This window comes from Ambystoma mexicanum, chromosome 1p (assembly GCF_040938575.1).
Source record: "Ambystoma mexicanum isolate Mex_15411 chromosome 1p, UKY_AmexF1_1, whole genome shotgun sequence".
Taxonomy (NCBI): Eukaryota; Metazoa; Chordata; class Amphibia; order Caudata; family Ambystomatidae; genus Ambystoma; species Ambystoma mexicanum.
This window is the reverse complement of record NC_090921.1, coordinates 1,259,847,054-1,259,862,384: the sequence shown is the minus strand read 5'-3', so window position 1 is coordinate 1,259,862,384 and position 15,331 is coordinate 1,259,847,054. Positions and strand designations below refer to the sequence as shown.

General features: G+C 48.8%; 1 protein-coding gene across 4 annotated transcripts in view; it reads left to right on the top strand.

The window, feature by feature from the left end:
• The window catches only part of SYT3 (synaptotagmin 3), an 835,659-nt gene that overhangs the window by 747,578 nt on the left and 72,750 nt on the right, over positions 1-15,331 (top strand). For all 4 annotated transcript variants that reach the window (XM_069605085.1, XM_069605103.1, XM_069605091.1 and 1 more), the window contains exons 9-10: positions 1,276-1,447; positions 1,720-1,849. In XM_069605085.1, coding sequence (XP_069461186.1) covers positions 1,276-1,447; positions 1,720-1,849 — 302 coding nt within the window. The remainder of the gene's footprint in view (positions 1-1,275; positions 1,448-1,719; positions 1,850-15,331) is intronic.

Sequence of the window (15,331 nt, the reverse complement as noted above, 5' to 3'; positions counted from 1 at the left end):
CTGTTGGATGGCTTGCACGGTCCATAGCTGACGAACAGGGCAAGACGGAGTGGAGGAGCGAGCAGGATAGTGGTATGCAAATAGCCAAGACAGTGCTGAGTTGAAGTCTTGGATAGCTTTGATAACACCGTTGGCAAGAGATGACCAGAGAGCTTGGAAATCCCAGACTCGGGGTCACGCAGTCAGGTTTGAATTGTTCTTCAGTTACAGTAGGAGGAGGGTGAAGGGGGAGCGGTGGCTGAACCGATGACAGTGAAGGAGGCAGTAGGGATATCAGAGGCATTGAGGGGGAAGGACGGGCAGAGTCGGTCATGTGATTTAGCCTGAATCTGTGTTGGGTGGTTGAGGAGCATGACCAAAGCAAGTCTCTGACAGTAGAGCCCTGTTTAATTCAGTTATCCTTAATCAAGTTGAAGAGGTTGAATTCTCCCGTGGGTATGATGGCACCTTCAGAGGGTAATGATTTAAAGTACAGGTTCAGAATTATGGAGGAGCAGGTTGAGTGTACTCGGTGGCTTGTAGACACTGATAACTGTGAGGAGGAGTGCTGGTACAAGAAGTAGGAAGGCAGCATCTTTGAAAGAGGAGGGGAGACAGTCAGGGGTGAATTGCATGTGTATGTGTGAGATGACAGTGCATCTACGATTTCACATATTTGATAGATTGTGGACTGGCTGCGATTGTGTGTGTGTGGTATGGTCCTGTTTTTATGGCAGGGTGTATGTGTGAGATGGTGACGGTTCAGGGATGTCATGTATGTGTGAGATTGCGTGCACGAAGGAATGAATGCATGTGTGTGTGTGAATGTATATACGTGTGAGAGGCTCGCGTTTGCGCGATTGTGTGTGTGTGTGTTATGTTGGTGTGCTGTTGCTGGCAGTATATCCACAGCCAGATAAACAATTTTAAATAACAAGCGAATGAAAATCCTCTGGTCTTTCTTTCTATTTCATATTTACGTCTTTCCATTTTCACCCCTTTCCTCAATTACCCTCTTTCCTCTTACATATTTTATGACCCTTGTATTCCTTATTTACTATTCTTCATTTTCAATTTTCCCGCAAAATCTTAAACGGTGCCATTCCTTCCCCTCTGTCCATTCTCCCTCTTCCCATCGGCCTCCACTGTCCCATCTCATCCTTCCCACCTTGCTCTGTTTCTCCTCTCTTTACCTCACACTGCTGTGACTCCCTCCACCACCTCGCCTTCCCCACGTCCTCCCACTTCTCCACTTCTCCTCCACGCCCTCCATATGCATTGCCCCATCGCACACAGACCCATATGTCAAGGCGTCCTTGATCTGTGAGGGGAGGCGGCTGAAGAAGAGGAAAACGTCCATAAAGAAGAACACGCTGAACCCCAGCTACAATGAGGCACTGGTGTTTGACATCCCCAACGAGAACATGGACCATGTCAGCCTCACTATAGCCGTCATGGACTATGATTGGTGAGAGAGCCAGTGACGCGTCCTTGTGAACGCCTTGCCATGTTTTGTTTTTTTCAGATTGACTGCTTGCATGTGGAGAACCAATTCCACCCATTGGGGTTGTGATCACCCCCACTTCCTGGCTGGCTGGCCTGATAGCTTGTGGCAAACAGTTCTCCATTAAACTAACAGATTGCTATGCCAAAGTCTTTGCTGGACAAGTGGACAAAGACTCTTCTTCCCCTTTGGAGTGGACGTGTAAGAGGGCTTACACTCTCTGTCTTCTTTTCCAGCATAGGCCACAATGAGGTGATAGGAATGTGCCGTGTGGGGAATGATGCAGACTTGCCGGGCAGAGAACACTGGAGCGAAATGCTGGCCAATCCCAGGAAACCCATCGAGCACTGGCACCAGCTGGTAGAGGTGAGTGACGTGAAATCCATGGGAGGTCTCAACAGCGAGGGGGACTAGGCAGCCGCTAAGGGCAAGGAAGGCTGGGTCTTCAGGAAAACAAACCATGGTCCTAGGTCTCGATGGTTTCCATGCACAGTTAGATCATGTGTGTGGGACTGGTTTCCCCTGGAAACTTCCGCTCCAGTCTCAAATAGTCATTCACCTCTGGATCCAGGTTCTGGGATGGGCACTCCTCCACATCTGGCTGCTGGATTAGTACTTTTATATTCTGGGACTGAATGGACATCCCCTCCTGTCCAATTCTGGTCTCTCGCGGCATACCCTCACATAAGGATTTTGTGATTGCAGTGTCCCTCATCTTGACAGAAAGTTAACGTTGAACTCTCTCCCTGGGCATCCCCTTAAATTGGGATCTGCCTTTGTGCTTGTCAATCCACTGACGTTGGGCTTTAGGCTGAGAGCCTTCTTGCTTATGTGTTCTGCTTCTGGGATCGACATTTTTTTTATGTTTGGCCAGCTATCTTATACCAATCAAATTAAACATTGTAAACTATATAATCTGAACAAAACAGACTGAGTTTGCTTTCTGTGTGAAGGTAGATAGCAACTGGTAACTCTTTCCAACTGACCATAGAAAGAGGAAGGTAGCTGGTGTTTGGTAGAAGTCGTCAAACAATAAATACATTTTTTTTTACAGCAAGTGGAACCAACAAATAGAGAAACTGCTCATGGCAAATAAACTCTTGAAATATTATGGTGGAGTTAATTAGAAACAGCTGGATGTCTGGCCCTGCCGGATTGATGTTATTGTTTTTGTTGTTTTGTCTCTTCTTGTTGCAGCGCTTCGACGCCCATGGGCTTTTGGTGCTATAGAAATAAATATATAAATAAAATAAGCCCTCATTCATTATGTGGGGCAATTCTGCACTTCACAGAGTCGATTCCCAGCAGGACCAACCCAGGCCTTTATTCTTTTGAGGTTAATAAATTGTTTATTAATAACAGCTATTATTAAAGGGCAAAGAAGCGTGAAGAAATAGGCATGAAATGCTATATTAAAATCTAATAGTTTCGTTAATATGAATAAAAAACAGAACTGGACATCATTTTATGAATGTATACATATTGCAAATGAGACATTCTGTACTGACACTCAACCAACTACTAGAATATCCTGTTGTATGGTGCATGGCCCAGTCAGAAGAACCTGCACCCTGTTTCAGCTCTGTGTGTTAGAGGACGATGCTAGCCACTTGCTTATCAGTCTAATCACGCCCACCAGCGCAGCCCAACCCAAAATGGCAGGCACATCCCTCTGGGTCAGAGTACTGAAAGGAAGGCCGAGGTTAATGTTGGGGATATTTCTCCTTATTTGGCCCACTTCCGCGGAATTGACTTCCCCAGATATCAAAATGATTCCATTTCTTGAATACTTCATACCAGACTCAATCTCCACCTTCTGCCCTGCGGATGGGCTCCCGCTACTCCCCCAAACACCCAAATGACCCCAGTCCACCCTGGTCACAATACTCCATTCCTCTGTTCAGCTACGTTATACTACGTGTGCTGGCCATGCCTGTTGCATTGCCCGTGTCTTGACTTCGGTATCGCATTACGCGTCCTCCTCACAGACAGCTACCCGCTCCCAGATACCCTCAATATGCTATAAAGGCACTCCATCCCAGGACGGACACTCTCTCTCCCAAAACTTAAAATAATAAAATAAATACTAATGCATATGGATGCATGGCACTTGTGCAGATCCTTTTGAGCTTTCATGGTCTGCAGATCTGGCCAGGTCTACTGAGATCCGTAAAAGGGAGTCAGAAGATCTTCTTGAAAGAGAACCCTTCTGATTGGCTGGAAAGATTCATAACAGTCATCAAGTGCTGGAGGTGGAGGGGGAGGAGGAATTCATTGGTAGGGCTGAGCAAGGGCTGCCCTGGGCAGGGCCGGTCTTTGCATCAGGCAGCCCAGGCGTCAGCCTGACGTCAGTCAGCCTCTAGGGGGCGCTGCAACAGCAGTCCACAGTGCTAGAATACATGTGTAACACGTTCATTTCCTAACATCACTTTATAATGTTAAGAAACAAACGTGTTACACGTGTATTCTGGCACTGCTGCAGGCTGCAGCCTCGGCCCTCAGGCAGAGCAGTGCTAGAATACATGTGTAACACGTTCATTTCCTAACATTATAAAAGTGAATGTGCTTGTTCATTTTTATAATGTTAGGAAACGAACGTGTTACACGTGTATTCTACCACTGGCACTGCTGCAGGCTGCAGCCTCGGCCCTCAGGCAGAGCAGTGCTAGAATACATGTGTAACACGTTCATTTCCTAACATTATAAAAGTGAATGTGCTTGTTCATTTTTAACAAACGTGTTACACGTGTATTCTGTGGCCTCGGCCAGGGCAGTTTCTAGTCCATTTGGTGCTCAGGGCGAAACACTAGGAATGCTCCACCCCCGCACCCCATCCCATGCACCACTCCTGCCGCACCCCGCACTCCACTCCCACCGCACCCTGTGCACCACTCCCACTGCACCGTGCACGCAATTCCCAAACTACACCGTTAAGGTACTCCTACCCAAAGTCAAACAGTCTGTCAGACAGGGAATGAATTGCCATTTGCAACGGTTGGCCACTTTTTCACTGGTGCCCAAGACCATTAATGCCCTAGTCCACTTAGGCTTCAGATAATGAGGACTGGACACACCAACCAAGAGACCATGAATATGGCACAGGATGCAGTATATACAACCAACAAAGAACACAAGATGCTGAAGGGGGTTTGGAGGCAACCTAAACCAAAAGGGCAATGACAAGGAGACACCTGAACCCAATAAACTATCTCTTTAACATTCTTTGAATGGGAATCAAGGGTTATGCTTTGATACAGTAAAGTCTTGACTGTTGTAAGGATACATGGACCAGGATTATTTATTTATTCATGCAATGTTTGTCGGGTACCTGCATATTTACTTATTTATGCAATGTGTGTCGGATACAGGTATCCGACAACCATTGCATAAATAAATAAATAAACCGGTTCGTAGCTTAAAGAATATTTACTCAGCAACACTGGTCAAAACTATTATCCGCATAGTGAAGTAACTCATCACCAGCGCCAAGGAAGTGGTTTAAAGTGTAATTGATATATAGTTTGGAAAAGAAGCAGCATGAAAGAAATAGCGCTGCTTTAAACTATTATTTTGGCAGTTTTCTGGGCTTGCAGGGATGCACCATGGGCCCACGGTGCGTCCCTGCAAGGCACGCCCACTCCCCACAACCCACTGCACCTCCCCTCCCATCTCAATGCCAGCACAAAACCATTTAGTGACTAATGGGCCACCATTATCAGTTTCCTGCCGGCATTGTGATGTAAGGGGCTGGTCTTAGCTGCAGGGGGACCTAAAGTGTTTTTATTGGTGTGTTTATGCCCCCCCCCCAAGTGGCGCTAAAGTGGTCAGAGGGAGCCTCTGACTTCTGTAATGTCACATAGTACTTTTGCCAACCAGGCCCATGGGCGCACGTGCGGTGTACCCTCCTCCAAGCTATGGGCGCACGCACTGACACTGAAGTGTGGTTCGATTGAGGCTGGCTGGTATTCACGGCCCCGGCCATTACAGAAAAGAGGAGCGAGTGGGTCACTAAATCCTGAAGTTGATCCCATTACAAGCACACACTGCCAAGCAGCAGCAGAATCAGCAAACACAACCAGTTGCTGCATCCTGCCATCGCTGATTGGCCTTGTTTCAGGCAACCCGGCAGTAACTACAGTCTGTAGCACACTTCTTTCCTCCTGCTCCTGTCCTCGCAGGTGAGGCCTATTGCTGCATAGGCGTTTTATTTATTTTAAAATGGTATTGTGGAGATGACTGGGCCATCCAAGAACAGCCTCTGGAGGCCACAAAGCTAGACACTTTTGTCAAGGCTCAAGTAGTCATGAAAAAGGAAGCGAGCACTGGTGGTGGACTCTCCTCAGGAGATCAAAAGGCCGGTTCTCAGAACACCTGGGCAGCGTGTCACTGTCAGCAGATCTTAGACAGTTGCACATTCCAGTGGGGTTGGATGGGTCGGTCCGTTGGCTGGGCCAAAATCACTTCGAGGGTGAGGCCCTGCGGGCCGGTACCACTCTTGGGCTGTTTTGGGGGTTACTACGCCCCCCCTAGTTCACGCTCCCGAGCATATTGCTCGTCGTTCCCTCTTTCCTGGGCATGCACTGCTGACTTTATTTTAGTGCAAGAGTTTCATACATTTCACTGTTCGCTCAGACTTGTCTTATACCCTTCTTTATCGTTGTGCTTCTTTTGTTTGGAATAGCAATCAGGCTAGTCTAAGGAGATAAACAAACACCTACACAAATGCGCCTTGTGAATGATGGTGTGAAGGATGGATGCAGCCGCTGAAACAAAAGCTGAGCAAAGTCCGCACAGCAGCTGGCTTGTGAAAGCGACTCAGCAACTACAGTAGAAACCGTCTCCATGGACGGTTGGCCCGTCTTCCGTATAATGCAAATACCCAGACTTGCAGGATGCATGCTTCACTTTCTTTGTTCCATTGTGGGCGACATGCTGTAGCATCAATTCATGGCCTTTAAAACACCCCGCACGGTGCAGCTTCCGATCTACTTTAACACAAATGCTGGGAAATGGCCTTGACTAGCTAACGCCACATTAATCAAAGCCAGGTCTCTAAAGAATGGTTCAAGTGTTGGGGAATCACCTGCTCACACTTTCTGTCGTGTGACCAACCAGTGCGCAAAAGATGTTTCAGAGCATGGGGCTCTTGATGCCACCCATTTCTGCATTTGATACACCAGCAACTAAACACACCCTTGGGAGGCAGCTCCTTCTGCATAGTCCATTTCTCTCCCAAGCTCGGGACAATGTTCGTTACCATAATGGAGAATGTGAAAAAGCGCAGGGCTGCAAGGCTGGGGGGTGAGGGTGGAGGGCAAAGCGCACTATGCTTGGGGTACACTGGAGATGCTTCCCCTGATACCCGCAGTACTCCAAGTCCCTTGAAATGAAATTCAACTATATACTGCACAATGTGCAAGGGCCGCTGTTATTCAAGCAGCACACGACTAGTAATTTGCAAAAAGTAAATTTAAGGAGTCCCAAGAAAAGGTCATCTTCCACCCTTTAAGAATTTGATTTGTTTTTATTTTTATGTTGGGATGGTAGACATCGTTTTTCTTTGCGATCTTACAGTTTCATTGTGCTGTCGGGAGCTAAAATGAGTGATTACGAAGGAAACATTAACATTGGGAGCTATGTTGAATTGTAAATGCATGTTAACTCTCTGCATATGTTTAAAGTAGACTTTACCACTCACATGGAGTAGTGATATTGTTTACGTATGACCCTACTAAATATATTTAACTTCCCGTGAAATATTTGATGCAATACATATTGCATAAATGCATGTATTTTAATGCTGAGATAGACGGGCTTGTACAGCTATCGGTGGGTATGTTGCTGGTGCTTGTTATTGTAGTTTTGAGTAACACTGTTCAAGACCAGTTCATCACCTTTTAAGAATGGCTAAATGTTTCAGGTCATACGAATGACATAAGTGTAGATCTGAAATTGTCGATTCTCTGACCTGAGTCACAGCAGCAAACTGGTCACTGTTACTAAAAATGAAGAGCAAAACTAACATAACCAGGCCTGTTCGGGTTTGACCCTCTTATTGCTGTTTTCTGAGGTTCATGAAATTCAGCAGATGCCAGCATTGACAATTTTGTTAACTCATAGTCCCCATTCCCGCTGCTCGGCCCATGACACATGCATGAGATCACAGGTCGGGGGGGGTGGGCACCAACAATGCTTCCCGCCTGGGGTGCAATCTGTTGTAAGACCGGCCCTGGCCCTGGGGGTCTGGCCTGACTCTAAGGACCAACCTCCAGGCGAGCCACGAGAGTGGCTGCACACATCTCGGAATGGGCTATTTAGCAAACCACACACATGGCACCATTCAAATTGTGCTAAAGGGATTACAAAGGAGGATATGCAAACGCTCTTCATATGTAAATGTTAATCTAACAACAGCGCTGAAGCCAATCCTTATTGTCGCATATCCAATTATTTCCTAGAAGGCCTTGCTGACGCCCTCTGTATTTAGCAGGTCTGCATTCCGGCGAGTTTTTCTTGGCACCGCAATCTGAGCTGCTTTAATCAGTGGCAGCAGGAACAGATAACGCCCACACTAATAGGGAGCTCTGGTTCGCGGTTTGCAGGCATTGTACTGTTAGGGTGGGTGCGGAGGCAAATGTAATGAGCACCACGCTGCATGTGCATGACGCGCTCAGACGGATTGCATGCTGGAATCACTACCCCAGACACGTGTGTCAAATATAACAATCTGTAGCCCTGCTTATGTTCCCTAAATGCCCTTTGGTTTTATGAAAAGCAGCCATCTTTGGTGCCTCCCCCTGCATCAGCACGAGAACCTGGAATCACGAATTCGGGGTCACCCCCTCAGCACGGTCTCAGGTGGTCTTGTTTTCATCCAGTGAGTCTACATATTGTATGTTCAGATACGTCTCTCCGGCGTGGTTTGTAAATGAATATACGTTAATAAATCATTCTCTCAATCAGTATATCAAAATGTCATTCAGTGAGTAAATCACCCTCATTCTATATATAAATCACAGACACCTACAAGAAAGAGGCTGGGGGCAAACTTAAAGAATGTGGGTTGCTGATTGTCAGATAGTGGTTTGTATGGTGGCACGGTTTGAGGCACCACCTGGCGAGTGGGGCAGTGTGGGGCTGGTGGTCAGGTGCATATTGGGTCGGGAAGATGGGATGTGGTTGACACTGATGCTGGTAGCCCGGGTGGCTGAGGCATGGGGTGATGCCGGATGGTGGAGGGAATTGGGGTTGGATGCTGTTGCGGGGAGAAGAAGCACGCAGACCGGTCCGGAATTTGAAACTGGGTGGTAGGGAACAGGGTAGATCACTTAACAAGGAACATGGTTCAAAGTCGCCACGGATGCACTCCTCCACTATGCCACGCCATGCCTTGACATGCTTACCCAGGAAACTATCAGCCTTTCTTAGTGCTGGAGGGGGAAAGGGGCAAAGGCCACTCCCATAAGCCTTTTGAAATCTGATCCGCAGACTTCCTGTCCCAGGGAACCCTGAGTTGTGTATAGTGGAGGGGTGCTCCTGGAAGTCAGGTGTGTGTGCTGGGTGGTCTGAGCACATTGCTGAAGCCTGCCATCATTTTTGTGTTGGTGGAAACTTTATTTTGCCTGCTTGTGGGTGCATCAAGCTAGGCACTAGTCAGGCAGAAAGCCATGGAGGGGCTTCTGGGTTGGCATGTCAAACAAGACTCTGAATCAGGCCAGCAGACACACTGGGCCTCATTAGGACCCTGGCGGAGAGGGTGTTACGCCAGCGTAGTGCATGGCGTACCTCTCCGCCATACTACGAGTTCCCGTAGCGCCATGGAGGTTTTCTCCGCCTGGTTTTACCAGGCGGAGAAAACCATGGCGCTACGGGACCTCGTTGTTAATTACGCCACCGTATTTTACGGTGGCGTAATTAACTCCTTCCCCACTCCCATTATACCCTATGGGGCGAAAATGGGAATGGGGAAGGGCAGAATGGGGATTGGGGATTTACCGCTCCGCCGAGGTCGGAATGGGGCGGTAAATCCGCCAACCCCCATGGCGCTATCGGCGGCTTTCCGCCATGCTTCGCGGTGCATTTAGCACCGCGAAGTCCGCCTGGGTCGTAATGAGGCCCCCTGTCACATTTTCTTAGAAAGGGGCATAATGCAGCCCTCTGTGTTAGCGCCAACTCTTGCAGGGTCAGCGGATGCCACAGTATGGCATTAAAAGTAATACAAATCCACAAGCGCCCGTCCAGACCTCTGGGCCCAGCGGAAGTGCTACATACAGGGCTCAAACTCTGCTTGAAGAGTGTGGAGATGGTTCGAGGTCTGCTGATCTTGAGCTGGGCTGGTGTTAGATGTCTCTATTGGCCTGCACATCTGGTCAGAGTGTCCACTAGCCATGGCAAGCAGCCCATGGACATGCAATGGGGAAAAAGAAAACTGGGAGTTACTGCAGGCCAGGGCCAGTGGTCAGTTTGGGTGGTTTGTCAGGTCACAAAAGATGGCCAATGGGCATGCCCCAGCCCAAAAGCCATCGGCTGACCCCTCGTGTCTGGCCAACTATCGTCCTATCTCTATCAACCCCTTCCTTGGGAAATTTCTTGAGAAGTTGGTCTTTACCCAACTGACCCATCAAGCTGAGCTCACTGGTTGCCTGTATGACCATCAGTCTGGATACCGAGCATCCAGAGGCACAGAATCTGCTCTCCTGAACACCCATGAAGAACTGCTCACAAATCTTGACTAACTCCCCCACTGTTCTTATTCTCCTTGACCTCTACTCTGCCTTCAACACTGTTAACCACTCTATCCTCATAAAGCGGCTCCATGATACTCTTGGTATCTCAGGCCGGGCACTGGAGTGATTTACCTCCTTCGCCACCGACCGCCCCTCACAGGTGATCCTTGGCTCCTTCTCCACCTCCACCTGTATCTCTACCTGTGGTGTTCCCCAGGGCTCTAGCCTCTTGCCTTGTTTTTTCAATATCTCCCTTGCCCCTCTTGTTCACCTGATCTCCACCTTCGCTCCACATTTCAGTGATATGCAGATGCCACCCAACTCTTATTCAAACTGTCTTCTTCTTCTTCTTCTCTTCCTACCTCGTCTGGCATCCCTGACTGTCTATCCACTACCCAGCCATGCTGCACCTCGCTCCATCTCAATGCTAGCAAGATTGAAATCCTTCCTATTGGGACTCCTGCTCCCTGCTTCCCCCCTCCTCCCTCCTTTGAAGCCTGAAATCTTGGGATCTTGTTCAACTCATCTCTTTCCTTCACTCCTCATATCTTGGACCGTGCCTAGAAATCCCACTTTCAACTTCACCTCCTTAGAGGCATTCTCCCTTTCCTCACCTTCCCCCAGAAGCTCAATGTCTCTAGTGATCTGGTCCTCTCCAGGGTGGACTGCCGCAACAGCCTCTTCCTTAATCTACCTTCTCCTTCTCTCCACCCCTTCAACAAGTCCAGAATAGGGCTGCACGACTTATTCTTGGCCTCAAGCCCAGGGGCTGTATCACTGTAGCCCTAAAATCTCTCCACTGGCTTACGGTTTCTACAAGGATCAAGTTCAAATCCCTCTGCATCATCCATAAGGCTTTCTGGGGCATGGGGCCACGCTATCTGCAACTCGCTCTTACTAAATACTCTCCTTCTAGATCCTTTCGAGGCTGTGGCTCCAACTCTGGGTAAACGCTTCTTTAGGAACATAGCTGGAAGCAGTTCTTTCTTCAGCTGGCTCCTTCCTTTGGAACAGCCTCCTCTCCCTCTCCATCTTGAAACAGATCTCCTCAAGTTTTGCAAGCTTCTCAAGACTCCTTTTCTCCTCTTCCTTCCCTCTCTCCCTTTCATGCTAGCTCCCCTCAGTCGCTGAGATTGACGACCAGGTACCTTATGAGTCCTATCGGGTCCTAGCCTTCTGCCCAATCGCCTTCAGCATCCCCCACCCCCCTCCTGGCACTTGCCTTCGGGCCCTCTCCTGCCTGTGGAGCTGAATCAGGTTGCACTTATTTGGCGGCTGGAATCCCCCCACTGGGCTGTTACCACCTTGCACTTACCTGTTGTCTCTGCAACAGGCTCCCTTACACTTTCCCCCTGGGGGACCACTGAGCACTTACCCCCCTTTTTTCTCTTTCCCCTCGTTCTCTGCACTTGCACGTTCCAGATGTCACAAGGCCTGTTAGGACCGTTATTGTCTTGTTTTATTCATTGTCACTATCTTGCATTGTCATGATTGTTCCCTTGTTCCCCTCCCCTTCTTGCCTTGTGGCGCTTTAAAGCACTATTCTAGCTGACTAAGCACCTTATAAATGCCTAATAAATAAGCTGCAGGCAGTGACCATTGACTCACAGACCGCATTTAGGGGATGTTGCCACTGGCCCTGTCTTGTCAGGCCATGGGCAGTGTCCATGGAGATGTGATGGATTCTGGACCAGTCCACAGCCCATGCCCAGGGGCCTGGCTGTTGCTTGGTTGGGGCAACAAGGCTTCTGCGCCTGGCTGCAGGCCAGACCTAGTGGGCTCTTTGTGTTGTTTGGTGGGGACATGGGGAAGGATAAAAAGCCAGGAACAGTGGACACTGGCCAACAGGCATGCTCCCGACAGAGTAGCCTAGAGAACAGGCCATGGTCAATGGTGAGCGGACCAGAATTGAGGGCAAAGTGGCCATTGGCTATGTAGTCTTGGGCTATAGTCAGTTGCCCATGGACAGATATTTGGGGCTGAATGCCCTGGGCGAAGTGGCCATTGACCATGGCTGTAGGCTATTGCCCCAAAGACTCAGAAAGAGCACAAAGTGGCCCACTGGGGCTGGCCCCATGCCAGTCCACGTTGCCACTTTCAGAGGGATAAGTAGGGTCAAGCAATTACTCAGGCAAAGTTGGTTCTGGTAGTGGCATATGCCCCAACCAGAAATGTGGACTAAGTCTCCACTGGCAGCCAGGCCAGCTGCCAACACTTTAGATTTCTTGGTGGGGCATAGAGCATTATCAAAAGTCATGACCTAAGCAAACTAGCCATGCCTAGTATGCCCATCAGGTATCCTGGAGGAGCTCGGACCCAGGATGTGTGGATGCTGATAATGTTTCGGAGTACCTGGAACAGGCTGAAGGGCCAGTCCTGGGCAAACTGGTCATTGGCCATGGCCACAGCCCATGCTAAGTGAGCCGATCGGGTTGCTTGGTGTTGACTCCAACCAAGGCAAAGTTGATAATGCACATGGCTGGAGACCATCCCCAGTGCACCCATGAGTTTCTCGGGAGTGCCCAGGCAGAGCTGATGTGACCAATTTTCATGGCTCGGCGGTGCCTTTGGAATGTACGCACCAAACTGTTTGTAGGTATGATTGTTTATATTTAAAAAAAAAAACATTGAAATTCAGTGAACAAATTTGGTTAAAGATATGTCATTGTTATTTTACCCTTAGGAACACTTTACAAATTCAATGACAGGTGGATGTTAGTGCAATGTTATGGTTGCATTACAAAGCAACAAAACCTCTAAAATTCACCAAGAATGTATTCCAGGTTTCATCTCCCAGGAGGCATTGGTGCCCTTACTTAGTTTTTTTGGGGTAGGACCCCACTGGATACTAGATAGAAATGCGTCACACAGGTGAGTGGTTTGGATGTGCAAGCTCTGGGGGTAACTGGTGAATGTTAGGGAGCTCTAGATGTAGGACCAGGTCTCCAGAGGCTGGCAACGGGCGGACGCTTGCCATGTACGCCCAGGGCTGCCATGTGAGGATAGGATGACCGAGTAAGTCTCCCCTCTGTCCCCTGAAAAGGGCAGCAAAGGGGGTAAGCGAGAGGAGCTACTGTGCAAAGGACATTGATTGAAAGAGAGAGATCCCCAAAAGTGGTCACAGTTCTGCGTGACTATGACCCCTAGTAGAGGAAGACAAACCGGGGATGGTCTCTCAGGATTGGCTACAAGTGCAGTCTCCGTGCACATGGAATCTGGATGTGGAACCGAGCTTCTGGGTATAGCAGAAGAATAACAACGAACTGGGACATCAATGATGAAACGATGACGAGGTGCATAGCCCAACACTTTGGCTACTTCTCTTGGGTTCCTGTATTCACAGCCTTAAACACCACTTCTTAAACCTAGGGGCCTTGGACTTGCATAGGTGAGGCTTATTGTCCCAGCAGAGTGTCCCATTTTCTATCTTCTGGGATGTCCAGCAGTAGATCTCCTCAGGACATCTCTTTCCCATTCAGGTGTGGCCTTGAACTGACGTGATATGTAGGGCACCCATCATCTTCCCCTGGAGAAGGTGTTTGCTACTTTCACAGCCCCCCAGACTCAGGGTCGCCCAGCTAGTTCCTGCAAGGGGAAGTTAAGCACTCGCCAAATGCGGTCCCTGACCATATACCTTGGACTGCGACCTGAGCGGATGCCAGTGCTTTCCCCTGAGCTTTCCAGTCCGAGAGATGTCCAGATGATTAACACAAGATTAATTAGCCTCCTGATGGGTTCATGATATGATATGATAAGTCGATATGATATGATAAGTCATTTATAACGCACCTGTACACAAGTGTGAAGAATGGGAAATCTCTCCTAACCCCCTGGCCATCCACAACCCATAGGCTATGGTTTGGCATGTGGAGAGTGCCTATTGAGACGTTCTACTCCCCGACATCCACATTATACAATTATCTTGCCCGTTATGAGCCTCATTCAGCCCCCCAATCAGTAAGGGAGCAGGGGATATGATCCAGCAAGCATTCCATCCTACTTACGTGACAGGGCATCTTGATGGGACCTGATCAATGCACTTCTCCCGCCTCTCCATGGCTTCTCGTGTCATGGAGGTGCGTCCAAAGAACCAAGAAGCCTGATACATGCTCTCACTGACCATGCCGGTCCTAGGACAGTGTGTGCAAAGGGTGCACGCATGCCTCCCCAGCCACTCTGCCCAGTCTATCTACCTATCAGTGAGAGAGAAGACAGTAGGACTTTCACACTCTCCCCTCAGTAACTGCCGTGGTAAAGGGTTGACCTACTTCCTGGTAACAGCACAATGATAATGGCACCCCCAACTGATAGGAGTGACTAATCAGGTGTCATCCAGTCTCTTTTCTAGCTCTATGAGCCTCTTGATGATGTCACGGGGCTTAGTTCTCTGAAACCCATCCTAAAAAGATAGGGACTAAATAAACAGGTAGAAACCACTCAAAAGGCATTGGAAGCCATCTACAGTAAAACCTAATATATCACTTCCTTTTACTCTGGAGCTCACCAAAGGTCCCGCGACCGAGCAATTTCCTGACAGGGGAAGCTAAGCACTCTCCAAATGTGGTCCCTGGCCTTACCTTGGACCAGGGCCTCAACGGATGCCAGCTCGTCCCCCTGGGCTTTCTTGTGCTGGCGATGTCCAGATGATTAAGAAAGTTCCAGTGACTGATGTCCGCAGTGTTCTTTTACAGTGACCGCTATAAGGCTCATCCAGATCCCCAAGCAGTAATGGGGCAGGTGAAAAGATCCAGCAAGCATTCCATCCAAAACAGGTGGCAAGGCGACTTGGTGGGAACTGAGCGATGCACCTCTCCCGCCTCTCGCATGTCTTCTCATGACATGAAGGTTCTTCCAGAGGACTTGGCACATGCTCCCACCCATCTGCCAGTCCTAGGACAGAGTGCGCCAAAAGGTGCATACATGCCTCCCCAGCCACCCTGCCCAGTCTGCAGTACCGGGCCATGGACCCAACTGCTATATTCAGTAAGTGCATACCTCCCTTCACCCATGTGCAAACCGGGACCTCGTAATATATGTGGAATGTTGTCGCACAAGAGACATTAGTCAATTATTTTTATTTATATTTATAAGTAATCAAATGATATGCTTTTGATGGAAATGT